The following is a 21,241-nucleotide window of genomic DNA, read 5'->3' on the forward strand; positions in this document are numbered from 1 at the left end:
TTATGACCAAAAAAATGTAGCCTTTGCTGCTCATGGCTGGAAATCCCTCTTTACAGTTAGGTGTTGGCCCAGGTTTTAAATGTTCAGATCCGACTGATGACACGTGCTCTGGATCCAGAGTCTTTGTGGAAAGCGAGATGGCAAAGCGTCACGAGGAAGGCTGGTCATGAGAGTGTGCCATCGAGTTAGCCCAGAGGTGACCAAGCGGTCCTGATCTTGCACACTTTGGGATGCCAGACTGTGTGCTGAGGCTGTTCCTATCATGTTCACAACTGGGTTTTGCTTGGATTGGACAATGCGTGTGCAGAGAAATTGTTAGCTGAAATGTGTCTATTTCTGTAGAGTGTGTTTCTATAATGGAGCTGGCACAGCTTAATGTCTTCCTGCTGTGGATGATGAGTTGTGAACCTACAGGTGGGGTACTCTGAGGCAGGAGTACTGGTCCTGCTCCAGCAGAAAGGTCTTCTCAGGCCAATTGACACCTCCTGACAAACCTTTCCCAGGGCGATGGGGTCTTACCTGCTCCCTGCCACGTTCCCACAGCCTAAATCAGGAGATACTTCTGATGCATGATGGTGGCAGAGGGCTTTTACCAGGCAGCAGAAACCACAAGAGGGAGCTGAGATTATGGTCTCTGCATGTTCCCAGCCTCCGGGAGCAGCCCAGCTCCAGCTCCCTCCTTCTCCTCTCTGTTTGCAGGTCACTGCTTCTGAAAACCCAGAGACCGATACAACCTTTGGGAATGATGTTGAGTTTGACCGTGGTTCTGCTGGTGACGTGGACCTTGGGAGGTAAGCACGATTTCAGGGAAGTGGAACCAAGGGGAGATCCTGAATAGTTTCTGCCATGGGGCATCGATGGTATCAGAGGTGGGGATGATTCCGTTTGTGATAAGAGAAAAATGGACAAAATGCTGAACTTCCACAGCCTGCAGGTTGGGAGGTTCACCTACTGCTGTTCATATGTTTATATGCTTATTGCTTATATTTTTATACAATGTTTATATGTGTTTGTGTTTATATGTTTATACAACTTGTAATCAGGAACCGGAGCTTCTTGCTAGCATTATAATAAAAGCAATAGAAATTAACGCAAAGGAAACAAAGGATATGTTTATTGACAAAGGCTGATGCTGATGCATAACGCACAGAGGAGAGCCCAACTCCAGTGTCAAGGCCCTCGCTTGACTCACATGGACATTGTGGGGGTCAGAAGTAAGGAGAGACTTCTTCTGATACAATGAGAGAGAAGGAGAAAATGAAGATGCTTTGGGAGTAGACTGGTGGGGGCCATAAATTGATTTGGGGAAATCAGGGTCACAAGTGTGAATTTCTAATTTTAGACATTGCTTATCCCTCAAAAGGAGTGCTAAATTTGTCTACAAAAACTGTTTGTACAGAAAGTTTCAGAAAAAATATGGGAAAATATCACTAATATAAATATAATTCTGTAATGGAGATGCTCGTTTCATGCATTTTATTTTGCTGCTTACCAAGTGGGTCTGGTCTCTTCCAGGAGCCCAGGAGAGCATCTCCTGGGAGGTCCAGCGCTATGACGGCTGGTACAACAACCTGCTGCACCACAGCCGCGGCTCGGTGGGTGAGTGCCAGGCCTGGAGATGGGGATGGTGGGACAGGGCGAGCCGGCACTTTGGCATCTGGCTCACTTTATGACTGAGAGAGAAACCCTTTCTGACTTGAGCCTGAACCAGACTGGAGACCAGGCAATGCCATCTCCTGTTTCCTATGGTGTTGGCAATCACCATGTTTATGCAGGATTGCATAGTCAACATAGGTGGTTTAACCCATGGAGCACACCACCAGGAGGCCATGTGTACCTCCAGGAAGCAATAGGGATGCACATGGACCAGAGAAAGACAACTGGAAGGGAACATGCCCATGGAGGATCCCTTCTAGTTTTAAGAAGGACTGATCCCAGTGTTACAAGAAGTTTTGGGTGTTGGTAGCAAAACTTGCATATTCTTGGCCACTAGAAGTGTCTATGCCATCCTCTTGCTCTCTTCTGAGACATGTTGGTGTGCCTCTCCCATCTGTCGGGTGCCACCGGACCCACGCTGTGTTGCTTTGGTGCCGCAGGTGCCAGGCTGCTGCGTCTCTTGCCTGCCAACTACGCGGATGGTGTCTATCAGGCACTGCAAGAGCCCCACGTGCCCAACGCTCGCCAGCTCAGCAACGCGGTGGCGCGGGGACCCTCCGGGCTGCCCTCCAGGAGGAACACAACTGTGCTGGCTGTCTTCTTTGGTAAGAGCTGGGGCCTGGTACCAGGTGGAAGAATGTTGGTTTGGGTGGAAAAATGTTGGTTCCTCACACCCCAAGGCCATACGTCTGAGCGCTCCTCACCCACCACACCATGGCAGACCCAAACCCAAAAGATAAAGCCTTGGGTATCACCATACCAAAGTACTGTATAGCCAAGAAAGTCTGCGTGAATTTTCGGTGACCTTTGGCAGTTGCCACAAATACTGATATTTGTCGTTTGGGAACTTCCTCATTTGTTTTAGCAGTAGAGTTACTCCATTGAAAAACACCTGACAGAGGCAATAAGAGCCACACCGTGAGTGATTGCTGGGCAGGAGCGCTGCAAGTTGGAGCAGTTTTTGCTGTCTCTCAGGAGCTCGGTGGGGTCTTGGGCCTCCAAGCCCACGGTGTCTGTCTCTGGGGAATACACTCAGCTCATCGAGAAAACAGCCTGAATTTGTTAAAGTGGAGACAATTAACTCTCAGTACAGCTTAAGGTTCATACATGTCCCTGGATACCTAAGACAGTGTGTTTGGACCCAAGATGGGCCGCAGGAGGGGCAGACACTAGTGTGGTACCGTTTAGCTTCTCCCTACAGGTAGTTTTCCCCATCACACAAAAGCTCAAGTGGGCCAACAGCAACGGCGGCCACCAGGCTCAGCAGCAGCAGCTACCCTTGGCCTTGAAGGCCACAGGCAAGGAGGAGCTTGGGGAAATAGCAGCTAGATGCAGAGCCTTGCTCTTAGGAAGTGGTGGCCAGCAGAGGGTCCAGCTGCTGGTGGTCTCTGAACATCGGCTGGCTGGGTTTCTCCACCCTGGTCCTGAGTGACCCTACTCCACTCATGAGGTCAGTCTAGGGGCACCCAGAGTCCTGTTCCTGTGGACTGGAGCTCAGCACATGTGGGCTCCAGCCCAAAGTGACATTCACAAAGTCATGGAGCAAACCAGCAGGGAAGGAAACCACTCCTGCTGCACAGGGTGTTCCCCTCAGCCCACGTACAGCTCAGCTTCCCACCATCAAGTCCTGCCCCAGGTGCTGGTGGCAGTCCTCCCAGCTGCTGACCATGCTTGGGTCTCTGGCAGGTTTCCATGTGCTCTCGGACATCCTGGCGACGGAGAAACCTGGCTGCCCTGCTGAGTTCCTGAACATCCACATCCCATCCGGAGACCTCGTGTTTGACCCTTCAGGCACTGGAGAGGTGGTCCTGCCCTTCCAGCGCATCGACTGGGCGATGGAGACGGGGCAGAGCCCCAACAGCCCCCGGGAACAGGTAAGTAGTGTTTCCTTTGCTCTTTGCCTTTCAGCTAAACTCCTCTTCACCCAACATCGGGGTCTGTAGCAGCCAAGGTTGTGTTTGCAAAAATAAAAGGAAAGCGCCATTGCTTCCTTAAAGATACACATCTCTCAAATGTTTGAACCAACGGCCAATGAACCCAAAGCATAACCTCCAACATTTTCAGTTGCTCAAGGTCACTGCTTGGCCAAGTAGAGCTTAATTACTTTTGATCTGCCTGTGTCATCTATTTTTATGCAAATTTGAGTACCTTGCACGGTTTATGGCGGGCAGAACAGGAAAGGGTAAAGATGGAGTGATTTGCAGTCTTCCTTGGCTGCCAAAGTTTTTATCACTTCAGCCAAGATGAGGAAGGTAAGGCTGTCTGTATCTGGTGAAACAAGTGATAACAGGAGCCTTTTTAGTACAAGTGTGATGAAACTCCATAACCATATAGACTTTTGCCGCTCTAGAAGGTCAGTAATTATGACACATTTTTTTCGGCACCAACTCTTACCTTTAATACTTTTCACAAAACTGAGCCAGTACTGTCATAAAGTTGTAAAGCTTCTCCGGATTTCAGTCATTTTGGAAAAAAAAATAAATCCAGATTTTCCCCCAGTTTCTCCGTATTTTGCTGTGCTGAGGCTGGATGTGTTCCCAAGCCTATGTGCTTTCCCTTTCATGCTGGGAGGCTTCCCAATCCAAACTGCCGAAGCGAAATATCCCCCTGAACCTTTCACATGACAAACCACGAGGAGACCAGATTAGCAAGTCATGTTTCTAGCAGTATTTCGAACCTTAGAAAATGGGAAATTCCAGCACGTTTTCAGACTAAAAAGGATGTTTTCATGAAAACATTTGGCGGGGGAGACACGCAACATGCCCAAAATGTACTTTTGAAAAACCTTTTCCTGTACCTGGCACTCCTTCCTGCAATGTGCATAGAGATTGTCGGTGTATATATTTGCATCCTGATAGCTCTTGTTAAAACAGGGGATGGGGTGGGTGCATCGCAGCCTGGGGTGAGGGGGTTGGGGCTTTTCAGACGTTTATTCCGCACCTTTCTGCTGAGACTTTAGCGCCTGTTAACGCCCGTTCCCTGTGCCTGCCCTAGACCAACGAGGTGACGGGCTGGCTGGACGGCAGCTCCATCTACGGCCCCTCGCACTCCTGGAGTGATGCCCTGAGGAGCTTCTCGGGGGGACAGCTGGCATCAGGGCCTGACCAGCGCCTGCCGAGGGAGACGGACGGCAGAGTCCCCATGTGGAAGGCGCTGGATCCATCCACGGGACAGGGCGGTCCCCAGGGGATCTACGGTAACGGTGGCATCCTCAACGGATCTTCACCTGCTTGGCTCCATCCCTAACCGGGACCGGGAGGTCCCTGGAGCTGAGCCCAGAGGGGACACCGGGAAAGGGCAGGGAGGTGCGGTGAGCTGGGACATGTGGGTCAGGAGTCCCATGGGACAGCAGGCAGTAGCAAAGACATGCTGCGAACTTAAGGTGTCGTATCCCCAGAACGCAGTGGGTCACTTCCCAGCCAACAAGCAGAGACCAGTGGGTGCTGGTCCCCCTGCTCCAAGGCAGCCTTCCCTGGGGAAAGGGGCTGCCGCTGACAAAAACCTGCTCAGCTTGCTTTGGATTCCTCCCCTGCCCGACCTTTGGTCCGTGCTGGGGGCCCAGTGCTGCTTCTCACTTGCTTGGGCTGCTTGTCTCCCCAGGGAGGCAGGCAGGGCGAGGGAACCAGAGGGAATGCTGGGCTGCAGCCACAGGGCTGGGGGTGCTCCTTTAGCCGCAGGCAACGCTAGGCCCAGTGGTGGCATCCCCCACTGACGGTCCTGGTGGCTCTTGCAGACCTGGGGAGCAGCTGGGGGAACGAGAACCGCTTCCTGCAGGCTGAGAGCATCGCCTGGTTTCGGTACCACAACCACCTGGCCATGGGGCTGGCCCAGAAGCACCCTACCTGGTCCGATGAGGACCTCTTCCAGCATGCTCGCAAGAAGGTCATCGCCACTTTCCAGGTGAGGGATGGGACCCTTCAGCTCTGCCGGGACCCCCAGCATCCTCCCTGGCGCTGGCCCTGACCCTGCTTCCCTGTGCCCTAGAGCATCGTGCTGTACGAGTGGCTGCCGACCCTGCTGGGAAGGAACGTCACGGACTACAAAGGTGAGGGGCACGGTGGGCAATGGTGTGCGGGGAGCCGGGGGATGGGGTGGGAGAGGGAGCTTGGCTCCCCTTCCCTCCAGCCTGGCTGCTGGACCATGTCTGCTGCCCTGCAGGTTACCAGCAGCACCTGGACCCCAGCATCTCACCGGAGTTCGTGGTGGCTGTGAGACAATTCCTGGCCACCATGGTGCCGCCGGGTGTTTACAAGAGGTAGGATCAGCCCAGTGGGGTGGTGGGAGAGCAATGCCCATGCTGGGGAAGGGGATGCCTGAGCTGGGGTGGTGGCTGGGGATGGTCCCTGTCCCTTTCCTGCATCCTGCCCCTCGTTGGGACAGCCAAGCCCTGTCAGCTCGGGGCAGCCCCGGCCAGGGGCTGTGGGTCCTGCCCTTCTCTGCTGTTCCAGAGACACGAACTGCAGCTTCCAGAACGTGCCTGGCCCCGGAGGCTCATTCCCAGCGGTGCGGCTCTGCAACAGCTACTGGAGCAGAGAGGTACGGGGAAGGGAGCATGGGGGTCCTGAGGACACGGCAGGCTGCCCGAGGAGGGGGTGGCTTCATTCCTTGCTTTACATTACAGAGGACCTCACAGGGGTCTGGAAGGGAAACTGGGTGTACAGCATGACAGCCAACCAAGGGGTGTGAGATCCTCCCCATCCAGATATCCCCACATACTGTCTCCCTCCACAGCAGGCTCAAACCTCAAGGTTGAGCTGATGTGGAGAAAATAAGCCTGGAAGAAGTCCCTGGTCCCCCTACGCCCAGGGTCTGCACCCCTATGGGCACCAGTTCAGGGGTGTGGGGCTGCCCCATGTCCTCTGTCCTGCGAGAAATCACCTATTCCCATCTACCCTCAGAGCACCGGTCTGCAACAGGCAAATGACGTGGACAACCTCCTACTGGGGATGAGCTCACAGATTGCAGAGCAGGAGGACAACATTGTGGTGGAAGATCTCCAAGGTCTGCATTCCCCTGCCCTGCAGCTGGCGCATCGGTGGGGGACCCTCTCTCCCAGGGCTGTGCAGGGGCCGAGGTGGGAAGGCATGTCCCATCACCACCACCATCAGCACCCAATCACATGCTTATCCCAGCTTCAACCTTGTTAATGGAGGTGCAGAGAAGCTGCAGGGCATGTTAAGCATGTTACTGGGACTGTCCTGACAAGGACATGGAGATGATCTCCATGTTTATCACAGCCCATGGCAGAGGGACAAAGCCAGCCCAGCAGCTATAGGGGTTGGGGCTGCTCCTATGGCTCTGTGTTGCCATCACCACAGCTTCAAATCCACCCACAGATTACTGGTATGGGCCCCTGAAGTACTCCCGCACTGACTACATGGCCAGCTGGCTTCAGCGCGGGCGAGACCTTGGCCTGCCCACCTATAACCAAGCCCGGGAGCGATTTGGGTTGGACCCTCTCCAGAACTGGTCGGACCTTGCCCCACACCTGGATCAACAGGTAACAGGGAAATGGTATGGGCACAGAAAATGTGTGGGTCAAAGGACGCTGGGACAGGCCAGGCAGTAATTGGCTTCTCCAGCAACATAGGAAGAAGGACACCAGCACATATCCTGCCCTAGCTCATTTTCGTGCCTGCAGGGCTGTTGCGTTGGAGTAACTGTGCAATTACATGGCACGAATAAATATATCCTGCCCCAGTGCTGAGCCCCATGCCAGTCCTCCTGGGGCTGAGATGCTCTGGGAATGATGCTTAGTTGCTCAAGTCCAAGCCAGGAGGTCAAGGCTTCATGGGGCTGAGCATCCTCCCAACCCACGGACGTGTGATGCCTGGGAAATGCACGTTCCTCGCTCCTCCTGAGGCTTGCCAAGGCTTTCTGAGGCCCTGGCAGAATTCCCTCTGCTCACATGTATGCGGTGGGGGTTTCTTGCCAGGTCCTGGAGAAGGTCGCTGCTCTGTACGCCAACAACACGGCCAGGCTGGAGCTGCTCCCCGGAGGCATGATGGAGGCTGATGGCTCCCTCTTCAGGGCCATCATCCTGGATCAGTTTGTGCGCCTGCGTGACGGCGACAGATTTTGGTTCGAAAACACCAAGAATGGGTAAATGTGTCTTCCCCATCTGGCACACAGAGCAGGCTGCCCAGTGCTTTGCCAGCCCCAGTAAAGACATAACAACAGGAGAAAAAAACATCCTCCAGTTTCCTCAGTTCCTAAAACAGTGTGAGGAGCAAATCCCCACTGCCACCAGACAGTGACACCCCGGGCCAATGTTTGACCCCACATTTTTTTCCCCAGGCTGTTCACAGTGGATGAAATCAGGGAGATCCGTAATACCACCTTCCACGATGTCCTGGCTGCTGTCACCTACGCAGCCCCCACAGACCTCCAGCCCCACGTGTTCGTCTGGAGCACGGGTGAGTGCAAACAGAGGGAGCAAATGGCACCAGCAAGTTAGGGAGGAAGGTGGACCCATCTGGTGGCACAGCCAATGACTCAGTGACACAGGGACAGCATTGGGCTGGCAGTTTCTCAAACCTGACACCTGCTATGCCCCTAAGCCAGCAAAATACGTGCACAAGGCAAGGGATGCCCGTAAGCATGGCGGGCAGTGCTGATGTTGAAAGCGGGCTGAAGTCCTGGCATGTGCATCACATGAGTTCTGGAAGGATCTCCAGGTACAAAACCACAGATGATGCCCTGGAAGGTCGTGCTGGGGTTAAAACTCGGCCTCTGCCTACCCCATGCTGTGTCACGCATCTCACTGACGTGTCCTCTAGCTCCTTCTGTGTACAAGCACACACAGGTCTGCAGGTTAAACTCATGGGTGACCTGAAACATCATGAAGTTTAGAGATGCGTTAAGCTTTGCATACCGTAACTGTGTAATGTTGCCTACTTCTGCCTTTAATTGCATCAACCCCTGAACGTGCCCTGGGTGCTGTCCCCCAATGCCCGCTCCTGCCTGGCCGCACTGCCAACAGGGTTGTTGGTTAACCAGGGCTGCTGGAAGGGCTGGCCAGGCTTTCTGCAGATGGGGTTGCAACAGCAGCATGAACTCTGCCAGGCGGCTTTCAGCCTGGGGAGGGCTCGGGGCTTGCACCCCACCATGTTTTTGGGTTCCCAGCAGGCTAGGAGCAGCCTAGTCCCATGCCGATGTGCACCCCTCACCCTGGTGCTCCTCTGTGCCATCCTTGAAATGAGCTTTCCTCTCCCCGTGGAGACCCAAAAAGAGTCCTGGTCCATGCTTAGGGTGAGGTGTGGCCAAACACAGCAGTATTGCCGCGCTCTTCCCATTTACCGAAAGAGTTTTACCCGGTGCACGTTCCAGCCCTTGCGAGGTGTTTGGTTCCCTTGGTATATGCTCTGTGCAATTGCACTGGAGGACTCCCTGGATTTGTAGCATCCAGATGAGCAGAGGCTCTGAGCCATGATTTGCCGTGGCCCAGGGTGCTTCTTGCTCAGCTCATCCCAGGTGATGGTGATGGTGCTGAACTCGCAGAGCGCTTGAGACCAATTCTGCACTTGTTTTGCTGTGGCAGGCAAAGGTTCAACCTGAAAACAGGGGTTGACCCTTAAAATCTGGAGTTTAACTCAAACATCCCAGTTTTGCAGTGTTCCCTGGATCGCTCGGCAATGAACCCCACCAGCATCTTAATGCAGGGGTCCCTGAGGACGATGGAGGTGAGGTGGGTAAAAGGTCAGTGATACTAACAGCCTGTCTCCCCCTATGCAGGGGACCCGTGCCCCCAGCCCCAGCAGCTGACAGCTCAACAGTTGGCCAACTGCACACCCATGATCGTGCTGGACTACTTTGAAGGCAGTGGTGCAGGCTTTGGGATCATCATTGTTGTCCTCTGCTGTCTGCCTTTAGGTTTGCCACTCTGTTTCTTTACCCCTCTCCTCTTCCACTGGAGAAAGGAGCTGAGTGCCCATGGACCAAGCACCTTCCAGCAGGAGCTGCTGAGTCTTGGCCACTCCTGAGGTCCTTGAGGTGGCGTGGTCCTTGGGCATCAGATGGAAGCAGGGCTTTCATGGTGCAGCCCTGCATGAAATAAAACCATGTAGCGTTGAACTGGAGGTGATGGGGAAGAAATAAACCCCTGTCTGTCCCGGTCATGCTGGTGATGCTGCCAAAGTGGGAAGGAGCTTTGTGGTATCTCATGCTTTCTTCTCCTATGTGTCCCCAGTGACTCTGTTTGTTGCCTGGATTGTTGCCGTTCTCCGCAAGAGAGATTTCAAGAAGCTGCAGAAGAAGCAGAGCACCAGTGTGCGGAGGGAGGTGACTGGCGACGCGATACATGGTGAGGCAGCACTTGATGGCCCTGCGATGGTGCCTGGTGATGTTGCTGAAGTCAGGGCACGTACCAAGGCAGGGCTGGGCTTGGAGCTTATTTCAGACTGGATGAAAGGAGAAACTGTTTTCCCAGGAGGGTAGTCAAAGCAGTGGAGCAGGTAGCCCAGAGCGGTTGTGCAGTCTCCATCCTATCCAAGACCAACCTTGAGCAGACTGGCCTGACCCCATAGCTGGTCCTACTTTGGGCAGGAGGCTGGGCAAGAGACCTTTCCAATCTGAGTCCCTTCCAACCCAAGTCATCCTATGACCCCCTAATTACAACCCTCTCCATACCTTACATGAAAGAAACCTGTGTAGAGCAATTCCATCAGTAGCTCCAGGACAGGGACTGTATCTCCTTGCTCTGGACACTGGAAAAGTCCTGCCTCCCTGCTCCATGGTCTGGACTCCTCCTGTGTCCATGTGCTTGAGCTTTGCAGTTGGGCCATCATCATTTTTCTCTTAACATGTGTCGACATGCAATCACTCCCAAGCTGCAACTCAGTGAAGGAGGTGCTGGGATAAATAGGAGTGCAATTGCACCTTTCCAATTGAGTCCTGTGCTCTCTCCCACCAGCCATGGAGTGGCACGGTCCCAAGACAGACAGCTCTCCCGTCTACATTCAGCTCCAAGCTGACAAAGTGCTCAAAGTGCTGGATGGCAGAGGGTCTGTGCTCCGGATCATCAACCTGAAAGCCCATCAAAGGGTGGAGGTCATCCTCTCTAGCAACAAAGGGAACAAAGCTCTGCTCCTGAAGAGCCCCAAGGAGTACGACCTGGTGAGTACCATGATGCCTGGGGTACAATACCTTCCCCTGGACCCTCCACCATCCTCTGCCACTGGTTGCGTACACCCTGCACCACTCAGGGCACTGGAAGCAGTGTAGGACCCTGAAGGGTGGTTGTGGCCTCCTGAGAACCACCAGGTCCAGCTCATACCATGGGGTGACTGCTGTGGTGGAGAGCAGCAGCGTTCACATCCCAGCTGAGCCTCTGCTGCTCACAGCCATTCGGTGGGGTCTTTTGCAGGTGCTGCTTTTCAACCAGGAGGCAGAGAGGAGCAACTTCATTGGGAAGCTACGAGGCTACTTGGAGCAGAGTGGCCTTGATCTCCATATGTCTGAGATGAAGGAACAGAGCCTGATGAAACGGGCAGTCACTCAGGAGCAGAGAAAACAAATTCTGGAGACTTTCTTCAGGCACCTGTTTGCTCAGGTATGTAGAGGTGTGGCAGGCTCTGATGCATGGAGGAAGGTATTTCTGTATTGATTAAGCAATGAATGTTGCTGCTGTTGCTCTCCGTAAGACCTGGTAAGCCATGCACAAGGAAGTTGCCAGTACTTTGAAGGACCAAGGGACATTGTCCCTTGCAGAACACAAAGGGAGTTCTGCTGTGGCGGCATCTCAAGTTGCAAAGAGACTTTTGGATGATGCAACTGAGGTCTCCATAATGGTCAGTGGTGTTTAGTGTGAAAGTCACGCAGCGTAGGAGAAACACGGGACTTCCCCGTGATATCTGCCATGAGGTTTGTGCCAGGGGAGCCACCAGTCTTTGTGCAATAGGTTGGGCAAGTGAACACCAGCCTTCTGTTCTGCCAGCACTCATGGGATTTCTTTTGTGGCACACAACCTGCAGGTGCTGGAAATTGACAAGTCCGATGCCGGAGAGCTCAACTTTGAATCTTCACAGAAGGCAAAGGAGTCTCTGACCTGTGAGCTGAGCAGGGCCGAGTTTGCCGAAGCCCTGGGGCTAAAAGCCCACTCCATGTTTGTGGACTCCATGTTCTCCCTGGCTGACAAAGATGGCAATGGCTACATCTCCTTCCGGGAGTTCCTGGATATCTTGGTGGTCTTCATGAAAGGTGGGAGCTGGAGCTGGTTGATGTCTTCATCTGTTGCCCTCAGTCCTGTTTCTAGGCTCTGGCAAGGCTACCAGCAGAGTGAAGGATAATATGCATCCAGCAGGTCAATCTGTAGACACTCCCAACAGATTAAAAAGGCAGATTCATAGATGGAGGTTGTGAATGCCAGATTCAATCAAAGCAGCTCCCAGAGAAATCATTGCTGCGCAAAAGCACATTTTGAACTTGCAAAATAATGCACAAGAAAGAATGTGTATCTACCTGATTTTTCACCTGGCACTTGAGAAAGTCAAGTGGAAGGGTGGCGTGCTATTCACATTCAGTCATTGTTCAAGCTGAGATCGGCAGTGTGCTTTTCAGAGCTGGGTGAGGCTTCACTACTACAGGTCCAGACTCTCAAAGACAATGTTTGAAAGCACTTTTGCTGATAAAAGTAGGAGCTTGTTCTTACTTCGCCTCCCTCCCTCCCCACCAGGGTCCCCAGAGGAGAAGTCCAAGGTCATGTTCAGGATGTATGACATTGATGAGAATGGGTTCCTCTCCAAGGAAGAGTTTCTGAGGATGCTCAGGTACTGCTCCTCAACTCTCTAGATGTTTTCACAACGTCTGTAAACACAGATGTCTTCAAAAGCAGCTCCCAGTTTCCGTGCTTCACTCCCCCAGGGTGCTATGTGAGAGCACACGGGCTCAACACTCGCGACCAAAAGCCCATTTCTCCTGTGAAACTGGTCTGGGGCTCTGCCCTGTGCTATTTGAAGGGCTCACGCTGTGGTCCTCTGAAGTTCCTGTCTCTTCTCCTTGCTCCAGGTCCTTCATTGAGATCTCCAACAACTGCCTATCAAGAGACCAAGCAGAGCAGGTGACAGAGTCCATGTTTCGGGCTTCAGGGTTTCAGGACAGGGATGAGCTGACATGGGAGGATTTCCACTACATGCTGCGGGACCATGACAGTGAGCTTCGTCTCACCCAGCTCTGCATCAAAGGTCAGTGGGCAGAAGCACTGGGTCACCCCAGTCCCTGCAGGGCTGGAGGAGATGGGCAGCACCCAATGCGTAGCTCCCAAATCTTGTCCCATCAGCCTCTCCAACCCAATTGCAGTAATGGGGCATCAGCTATCGCCCCATGTGGGACATGTTTGGGTCAGCTCAGAGCCTCTCCCCACCCTACCCCTGCCCAGGGGAGATGCCTAAACCTTCTCCACCACATCTCACACACTCTAAACAGCTGTTTGTCCTTTTGGGTCCTGAAAGGTGTCCCTGAGGTGCTCAAGCAAAACCTGAACAACCGTGTCTCCTTCATAAAAAAGAAAGAGCCGAAAGGGTAAGCTCTCCTCCTTGGTCTTGCTGCTGCCGCTATTTATCCTTCTCTTTCTGCCCTGATGCAGAACTGTCCTTTGCCTCAGACTCTCCAATAAATGCTCCCATCGGGTGTTTGCACACCCAGCGCTGGGGAAGGGGGGCGGCCACGCTGGGACATGACTGTGAGCAAGCCAGACGCTCTGGTGGGACTGCTGTCCACCCCTGGCGCCCAGGCGGGCCAAGGGGAGAAACCGCCTCCTGCAGAGCCCCTGTTGCATCCACTACGTGGGGATGGGAGTCCTACCTTGCTTTTCAGAGGGGCTTGTTATCTTGCAGTGAATCCAGCCCACGTACCATGCAATTAAAGTTAACACAAGCAGGCTTGCAGGAAAGAGCTGGACACCTTCTCAGATGAACCTGAGACGGAAAGTGGAGGAATGGGGAAAATTTTGGCAAGCCCTTCCTGCAAGTACAGCTTTGGGCTAGACATAGCTCTCTTTCCAACAGGACCATCTCAGATGAGGAGAAAGACCCAAACCTGAACACTGTGAGCCACTATGTGGAGCTAGAAGGGCAAGAGCTGAGGAAGAGACCAGGCAGAAAGTGAGTACGCCCTCTCCTCGCAGGTTGCAGTCCTCAAACTCAGGTTCAGCTCATTTGCTGTTTGTCACATCTCTGTGTCAGACCAGGTAGTCCTCCCATCAAATGGCACTGCTACAAGGAGCCAGCACCCCCGTGATGGCGGTGCAGTGTAGGGAGGGGATGCAAGACCGCCCTTGCAGGAAATATCCCAGCCCTCAGGCACATCACGTTGGCTGAGGAGCAAGGGGAACAGCCCCATCTCGGTGGGGATGGTGCCGTAGCTGGGTCTGGTTGATGTGTCTCTATTGAAAAGTAATGGAATGGCCAACTCCAGAGCTCAGGATGGTTTTTAGAGTGTCTGCCTTGCCCGCAGAGAGAGGCTTTGCTTGGCAGGTCCTGCCTGCGCCCCTCTGCCCCTTGGGATGCTGCTGGTTCACCTGTGGGCTGCTGGCAAGAGCTGCAGGAGAGACTCCCGTCCTCACTGCTGTGACAGCCTCAAATATTTCTACAGGGAAGAAGTTGAGCGGTTGTTATTCGGGGCCAGAATATCCTCATTTGCCTCAATATCTCCAAGGACCTTCCCCTACCCTGGATATCAGTCTGGAGGGTTGAATATTACTATGAAAATTATCCTTTACAGTTCTTATCTATGGTTTATGAGTCACTATCTGCACGTTTGTTATCAATCAGCTTTCAAAAGCGTATAGACTGCGGGATGACCTGAAATTCACCGCTGACACTGTGCTCTGCAAGTCACTGCCATTACCGGTGTGCAGAGGTGGCCACAGTGCAGTACAGGGAGGAAGACGGAGATCTGGGCAGCATGGCCCTGCACCATACCTGAGCTGGCTAAACCCCAAAATCACACCAGCCCTCCTGTATTTGCCAGGGTGAATCAGTACCAGCTGCATCTATACACTGAAGCCCAACGGAAGAAGTACGAGCGGAACAAAGTTCAGCAGAAGATCCAGGAATTCAAGCGCTTCGTTGAGAATTACCGGCGCCATATCGTCTGCGTGGTCCTCTTCTCCGCCATCACCGCTGGCCTGTTTGTGGAGAGAGCTTACTGTGAGTGCCCATCCAGCCCAGCTGTCCCAGATGGGGAGGGGGGTATGGCCTTGGCTCCTTAAAGCTGCTGGTTGCATGGGGTGTGCTGGGGTGTGAAGGGTCCCAGCACAACTTTGGGCAACAGTTTTGGTCCTCCCCTGGAATAACCAAAGCATTACTGACTGGGATCTCTGGAAGGGTATGGTCCAATGCTCTGCTCACAGCAAGGCCAATTTCAAAGCTGAATCAGGCTGATGAAGGCCTTGACTAGAGAAGGTTTGAAGAGCTCCGAGGTTGGAGATCCTGCCACCTTGTTGGGCCTGTGCTAGTTTTTTACCATGGTCCCTGTGAAGAGTTTTTATTTTATGGCAAACCTGAATTTCCTTCAGTGAGGTTCAGGCTGTTGCTTCTCATCCTTTCATTGTGCATCTCTGAGAAAGAGTTTGGCTCTCTCCCCTCTGTAACACCCATTAAGTGGTTGCAGACAGGCACAAGGTCTTCCCTGACCCATCTCCTTCAGCCTGAACAAGCTCATTTCCCTCAGCCTTTTCCCTAAGTGACGTCCTCCACCTCCCACCCATCCTGCTGGCCTCCACTGGACTCATTCCAGTTTGTTGACACCTCTCATAGTGGGATACCCAACTGAGGACACAGTACCAAGGTGCAGTTTCACAGTGCCCAGCAGAGGAGGAGAATGCCCTCCCTTGACCTTCAAGGAGACCCTGTCACCCAGCAGCTCTGGGGTGTCTGACACAGAGAATCGTGCCCCTGTCCCCACACAGCGCCATCCCTGCTGACCTTTTCTAGGTGGAGCCATGCAGGTGGCTGTCCCCTTGTTGCAGGAAAGGTCATGGCCCCCAGTGCCAGACACCTTGACATCCCCTCTGCTTTCTCTCCCCAGACTATGCCTTCGCATCCCCCAGCACTGGAATCGCACAGACCACCTTTGTGGGGATCATCATCTCCCGGGGATCGGCTGCCTGCATCTCCTTCATGTACTCCTACATCCTGCTTACCATGTGCCGCAACCTCATCACCGTCCTGCGGGAGACCTTCCTCAATCACTACATCCCCTTTGATGCTGCTGTGGACTTCCACCGCTGGGTTGCCATGGCAGCCCTGATTTTCTCAGGTAGGTGTGCTGCTGGGCGATGTGCCACCCATGAACCACTGCTAAAGCAGGAGGCCCAGCCCATCATGGCACAGCAGGATCAGGCAGAAAAGACCCATATGGAGCTTGGAGAGACACAGATGCTTTGCACCAGACAAGAGGAGGAATTGCCAGGTCCCTGGGCACATCAGCAGGGTCTGTCACATCTCCATCCACAGCAACAGTGATGCTTTTCTCTCCTGGTTTCTGTCTCTTACAGTGCTCCACACTGCAGGTCATGTAGTGAACGTCTACATCTTCTCAGTCATGCCTCTCAGCGTGTTGTCCTGCCTCTTTTCCAGTGTCTTTATGGATGATGGGTAGGTGAAATTCAGAGCACAGTCCAGATAGGGTGTCCTGGGCATGGAGGGGAAAGTGGAAACCAGGAGTTTGCTCTGGCCATTCCATGGTGCAATGTCTTGTCCCTCTCCAGGTCACAGCTCCCACAGAAGTATTACTGGTGGTTCTTCCAGACTATTCCAGGTGAGAGCACTTGGCAGGCAGACCACCTGCATGCCCATGCCCAGGATGGGCAGCCCTCTGCCCAGCCCAGGAGGAGCCTCTTTGGGGCTGCCCCGATCCCCACCGAAACCTCCCAACCCCTCCTTACACAGGCATGACGGGAGTGCTTCTGCTTGTGATCCTGGCCGTGATGTACGTGTTCGCCACCCACCACTTCCGACGTGTCAGCTTCCAGGCCTTCTGGATCACCCACCATCTCTACGTGCTCCTCTACGTCCTGGTAAAGCATTTGGGCTGGGAGGGTGGGGTGGTGCCGATGTATCACGAGCCCGTGGGTCAGCCTGGCCGACAGGGTGAAAGAGCTGGGGAGGTTCCAAGGGAGATGGTGGCCGCGATCTTGCCTCCCTGCTGCTGCTGAGCTGTCACCAAATCAGACACGGGGCGATGGCTTGATGTGCGGAGTGCCATGCTGATGGGGGATGCTCCCTGCCCAGGTCATCATCCACGGCAGCTACGCGCTGATCCAGCAGCCCCGCTTCCACGTCTACTTCATCATCCCAGCTCTCATCTACAGCGCCGACAAGCTGCTCAGCCTGAGCAGGAAGAAGGTGGAGATCAGCGTGGTGAAAGCCGAGCTCCTGCCCTCAGGTACCGCATCCTCTCCGGCCACGCATCCAGGGCTGCAGCGATGGAAGAAACGCAGCTACCAGCCCTGCCAGCTCTGAGATGGCAGCAGTTCCCAACCTGGGTGGCACATAGGTGACTCTGGCCCCAGGAAACATCCTGCTGGCTGTCACACGTGCTGGTGGCTCAGGCTGCCACCTCCAAGAGTTAGCTGCATCCCATTACATGTGTTGCCCCGATGCCTTTGCAGCACCCCTGCATGGCAAGGGTCTCCCTTGCAACCCCCCCCAACAGGCAGGGAAACTGAGGCACAGAGCTTAGGCCATCACACCCTGGGATCAGTTATTTACCCAAGAAGAACCACTTGGCCCTGGGGCTGTGCCTGAGGGGGCTGTGCCTCAGCATCCTGAGGCCTGTGCCTGGCTCCACAGGTTGTCCCCAAGCCCCTTCCCACCCTGCACACAGCTCTAATGCTCCATCTTTCCTTGAGCCCACTCATCTCCCTGAGCCGTTCCTCTCCAATGCTTGATGACTCCACCTTAACGAAGCCCCCATCCCTGTCCTCCCCTAGGTGTCACCCACCTCCGGTTCCAGCGGCCGCAGGACTTTGACTACAAGTCTGGGCAGTGGGTGCGCGTTGCCTGTGTGGCCCTGGGTACCACCGAGTACCACCCCTTCACCCTGACCTCAGCGCCGCACGAGGACACACTGAGTCTGCATATCCGGGCCGTGGGACCTTGGACCACCCGCCTGAGGGAGCTCTACTCCCCGGAGAGCCTGGCCCTCATCGGCAAGATGCCCAAGGTGAGCCCTGTGCTGCTTCTCTGGGAATGGGGACATCCCCTAGAGCATCTCAGCAATGGGTCATGCCCAGCCCAAGGCACTTCTCCAGCCTTGAAGGTGGCTAAGACCTGGGCAAGTGGAGGAGGGAGATGCTCTGCTGACAGCTGGCTCCCTTCCAGCTCTATCTGGACGGGCCCTTTGGGGAGGGCCACCAGGAGTGGCACAAGTTCGAGGTGTCAGTGCTGGTGGGAGGAGGCATCGGGGTGACGCCCTTCGCATCCATCCTCAAGGACCTGGTCTTCAAGTCATCCATCAGCTCCAAGCTGCTGTGTAAGAAGGTAAGTGGAAGCATCTGGAGGATAAGAGCCCTCCTGAGATGCCTCCTGCTGCTGGTGGCCTCTTCAGGGGCAAAATGCCCCACGACCCAGCTGGGAAGGAGCTCCATGGACGTGCATGGGGTGCCGGCCCCATGCTGAGCTCCATCCCCTTGTGCCACAGATCTACTTCATCTGGGTGACGCGCACGCAGCGGCAGTTTGAGTGGCTGGCGGATATCATTCGCGAGGTGGAGGAGGCGGACAGGAATGAACTGGTCTCCGTACACATCTACATCACGCAACTGGCTGAGAAGTTTGACCTGCGCACCACCATGCTGGTGAGCCTGGTCACCTGCTGGGGAGGATGCCATGCCCTGCTGGGCCATGCCGGGCCATCTGACATACGCTGATCTCTCTTCCAGTACATCTGCGAGCGGCACTTCCAGAAGGTGCTGAACAAGAGCCTGTTCACAGGGCTGCGCTCCATCACCCACTTTGGGCGCCCTCCCTTTGTACCCTTCTTCAACTCACTGCAGGAGGTGCACCCCGAGGTCAGTGCCTGGCTGGGGACAGGAGGGGGGCACCCACTGGCCAGTGTGGAGGACTGATCCCAGCCCTTGAAGACCTCGGTGGCATCCGCACCAAGGGCAGGGGCAGAAGGGACGTGAACCCCACTTTCCCTCTGGAGCCCAGATGAGGGACCCCAATGCCCCACGCCAGCCAAATGCCCCCTGCTCCCCACCCCCCAGCACTGGTGAGACCCCAGCTGCAGCCACTGCCAAGAACTGGCAGAGACCTTGGGGGATCCCATCCTTCCTCCATGGCCCCAAGGGGTCCAAAGGGAGGTAGCAACCTCCCCGAAAGCCTCCTCAGGCTGGGACAGACTGCTCAGCTGGTGTCTGTGCCCAAAGCTGCTGGAGAGGAAGGGGCCAAGGGGGGCTGGGCTGGGGGGAAGAGCTGGTGCTGCTGGGTTCGACCCCTTTGGCTTCCTCCTTCCCCAGGTGCAGAAGATCGGGGTGTTCAGCTGTGGCCCGCCTGGGATGACAAAGAGCGTGGAAAAAGCGTGTCGGCAGCTGAACAAGAAAGACCAGACCTACTTTGCACACCACTATGAGAATTTCTGACCCTACCCCGTGCCGTTTCACCCCTGGGCTGCAATCTTCATTGGAAACACGTGTTCGACCCCAGCACCCATGCGGCGATTCTTAGGGTGGCCGTGGCCCCGGGCTCCCACTCTCACCATGGGAGAAAGCCATCCGTGGCCAAGAACATGGGTGCTGAGACCCATGGAGCTGAGACCAGCACGCGGTGCACTGGCAAAGCGTTGCCATCCCAGCATCGCCTCACAGGGCCCCAGTGTGAGCCCCTGAGCCCAGGGCATCCTGCTACTGTCCATGCACTCCTCCAGGGTCCAGCTGGAGTGTCCCAATGGAGAAAACCCAGTGTCTAAGTCAAGCCCGGCTCTGCCACCTTAATCCTGTGAGACAGAGCCTGTGTGCTGCCCGGTCACACGGGGAATGGCTCTCAACAGCTTTGGGGAATGGCTTGGTGCCTCCGCACAACCTGAATTCACGGCGCTTTGCCCCAAGACCCGAGCAGTGTGCATATGGGGTGAGGAACCAGAGAGCTCTCCACCATCCCTCTCCTTGAAACAGGCTCAGCTATCCGAACGCGCTTGTTTGTGCCCGCTCGTTAGCATTCCGAGCCTTACCTGGGTTTGCATAAGGCCTTAGTTGTGTTTGCGTTGTTTTTTTTCAGCAGTGTCACCATCCTTCGATCAGGGATCATTTGTGCTTGTTTAACTAATGCCTGGCTTTGCAACGCTGGGCTGCCGCGCTCGCAGGCTGTGACTGAGCTTAAATAAAGCTGATTGATTGAAATTTTAAATCATTTTCTTGCCTCCTGTAGTCGGGTCTCGGTCACCTGGAGCTTTGCAACACTTGTGGCACAGTGCTGGCCTTGCTCCTGTTACAGAGTCTTTGCAACAGCCCACGGGGGAATAGAATCACAGAATGGTTTGGGTTGGAAGGGACCTTAAAGACCATCCAGTTCCACCCCCCTGCCCTGGGCAGGGACACCTCCCACCAGCCCAGGTTGCTCCAAGCCCCGTCCAACCTGGCCTTGACCACCTCCAGGGATGGGGCAGCCACAGCTTCTTGGGGCAACCTGCCCCAGGGGCTCACCACCCTCACAGTCAACAATTTCTTCCTAACATCTAAACTAAATCTCCTCTCTTTCAGTTTAAAACCGTTCCCCCTCATCCCATGGCTCCCATCCCTGATCCAGAGTCCCTCCCCAGCTCTCCTGGAGCCCCTTTAGGCACTGGAAGGGGCTCTGAGGTCTCCCCTTTTTCGCCTTCTCTTCTCCAGGCTGAACCCCCCCAACTCTCCCAGCCTGTCCTCCCAGCAGAGGGGCTCCAGCCCTCCCAGCATCTCCGGGGCCTCCTCTGGCCCCGCTCCAACAGCTCCGTGTCCTTCTGCTGTTGGGAGCCCCCGAGCTCGAGGTAGCACTGCAGGGGGGTCTCCCCAGAGCGGCACAGAGGGGCAGAATCCCCTCCCTTGCCCACACTGCTGGGGATGCAGCCCAGGTTAAACAGCGAGTTTCCCCTGCACTGGTGATGCACATGGTGTGAGGTGGGGTGGGATACCGATTCGAGCCCAGGCACAGCCCCTCAGACTGTCCTACCACGCTCAGCACCCCCAGCAATGCCCCCGCGGTGGCAGTGCAAGACCTGGCGCGGGAGCAAATTACAGCCAAGGAGCCCAAAGACGCTGAGCCTCGGGAACAGCTTCAGCCCTTGGGGTGTTACAAAGCCCCCCCAAGACCACAGGGAGTAGCTCTACATTTGACGGTAACAACGGGGTCTGTGACACCCCCCGCCATGCCAGCGGGGCTGCACAGCCCTGGCACCCCCAGCATGGGAGCCGGGGGCCGGGAGAGCCCCACGGCTACGCAAGACGCCCCAGCTCACACCCAGTGCCCAAAGCTGGGCAGCCTTCCCTTCCCCGGCCATCGCACACCCCTCAGCAAGGTGCGTTTTAGCAATTTTTGGACAGGATCTGCTAACACCACATCTGAGGACGGGGCCAGGTTCCTGGGTAGGTTTTACCAACACGTTTTGACATT

At 55.0% G+C, this 21,241-nt stretch overlaps 1 protein-coding gene across 1 annotated transcript in view; it reads left to right on the forward strand.

Annotated features, from left to right (window-relative positions):
- Positions 1–19,239, forward strand: part of LOC104293626 (dual oxidase 2-like) — a 24,121-nt gene extending 4,882 nt beyond the window's left edge. The window contains exons 3-35 of the mRNA XM_009893143.1: positions 700–791; positions 1,516–1,599; positions 2,097–2,261; positions 3,343–3,530; positions 4,651–4,852; positions 5,390–5,556; positions 5,641–5,701; positions 5,815–5,911; positions 6,105–6,192; positions 6,555–6,657; positions 6,993–7,156; positions 7,592–7,758; positions 7,954–8,072; positions 9,391–9,528; positions 9,845–9,958; positions 10,568–10,770; positions 11,021–11,206; positions 11,628–11,853; positions 12,329–12,422; positions 12,661–12,836; positions 13,104–13,173; positions 13,659–13,754; positions 14,623–14,801; positions 15,682–15,912; positions 16,151–16,250; positions 16,364–16,413; positions 16,545–16,672; positions 16,887–17,040; positions 17,588–17,820; positions 17,979–18,137; positions 18,298–18,453; positions 18,538–18,666; positions 19,117–19,239. Of these exons, the coding sequence (XP_009891445.1) occupies positions 700–791; positions 1,516–1,599; positions 2,097–2,261; positions 3,343–3,530; positions 4,651–4,852; positions 5,390–5,556; positions 5,641–5,701; positions 5,815–5,911; positions 6,105–6,192; positions 6,555–6,657; positions 6,993–7,156; positions 7,592–7,758; positions 7,954–8,072; positions 9,391–9,528; positions 9,845–9,958; positions 10,568–10,770; positions 11,021–11,206; positions 11,628–11,853; positions 12,329–12,422; positions 12,661–12,836; positions 13,104–13,173; positions 13,659–13,754; positions 14,623–14,801; positions 15,682–15,912; positions 16,151–16,250; positions 16,364–16,413; positions 16,545–16,672; positions 16,887–17,040; positions 17,588–17,820; positions 17,979–18,137; positions 18,298–18,453; positions 18,538–18,666; positions 19,117–19,239 (4,642 nt within the window). The remainder of the gene's footprint in view (positions 1–699; positions 792–1,515; positions 1,600–2,096; positions 2,262–3,342; positions 3,531–4,650; positions 4,853–5,389; positions 5,557–5,640; positions 5,702–5,814; positions 5,912–6,104; positions 6,193–6,554; positions 6,658–6,992; positions 7,157–7,591; positions 7,759–7,953; positions 8,073–9,390; positions 9,529–9,844; positions 9,959–10,567; positions 10,771–11,020; positions 11,207–11,627; positions 11,854–12,328; positions 12,423–12,660; positions 12,837–13,103; positions 13,174–13,658; positions 13,755–14,622; positions 14,802–15,681; positions 15,913–16,150; positions 16,251–16,363; positions 16,414–16,544; positions 16,673–16,886; positions 17,041–17,587; positions 17,821–17,978; positions 18,138–18,297; positions 18,454–18,537; positions 18,667–19,116) is intronic.
- Positions 19,240–21,241: the final 2,002 nt, after the last annotated feature.

This window comes from Charadrius vociferus, unplaced genomic scaffold, assembly GCF_000708025.1.
Source record: "Charadrius vociferus isolate BGI_N301 unplaced genomic scaffold, ASM70802v2 scaffold399, whole genome shotgun sequence".
In the NCBI taxonomy this organism is placed as follows: Eukaryota; Metazoa; Chordata; class Aves; order Charadriiformes; family Charadriidae; genus Charadrius; species Charadrius vociferus.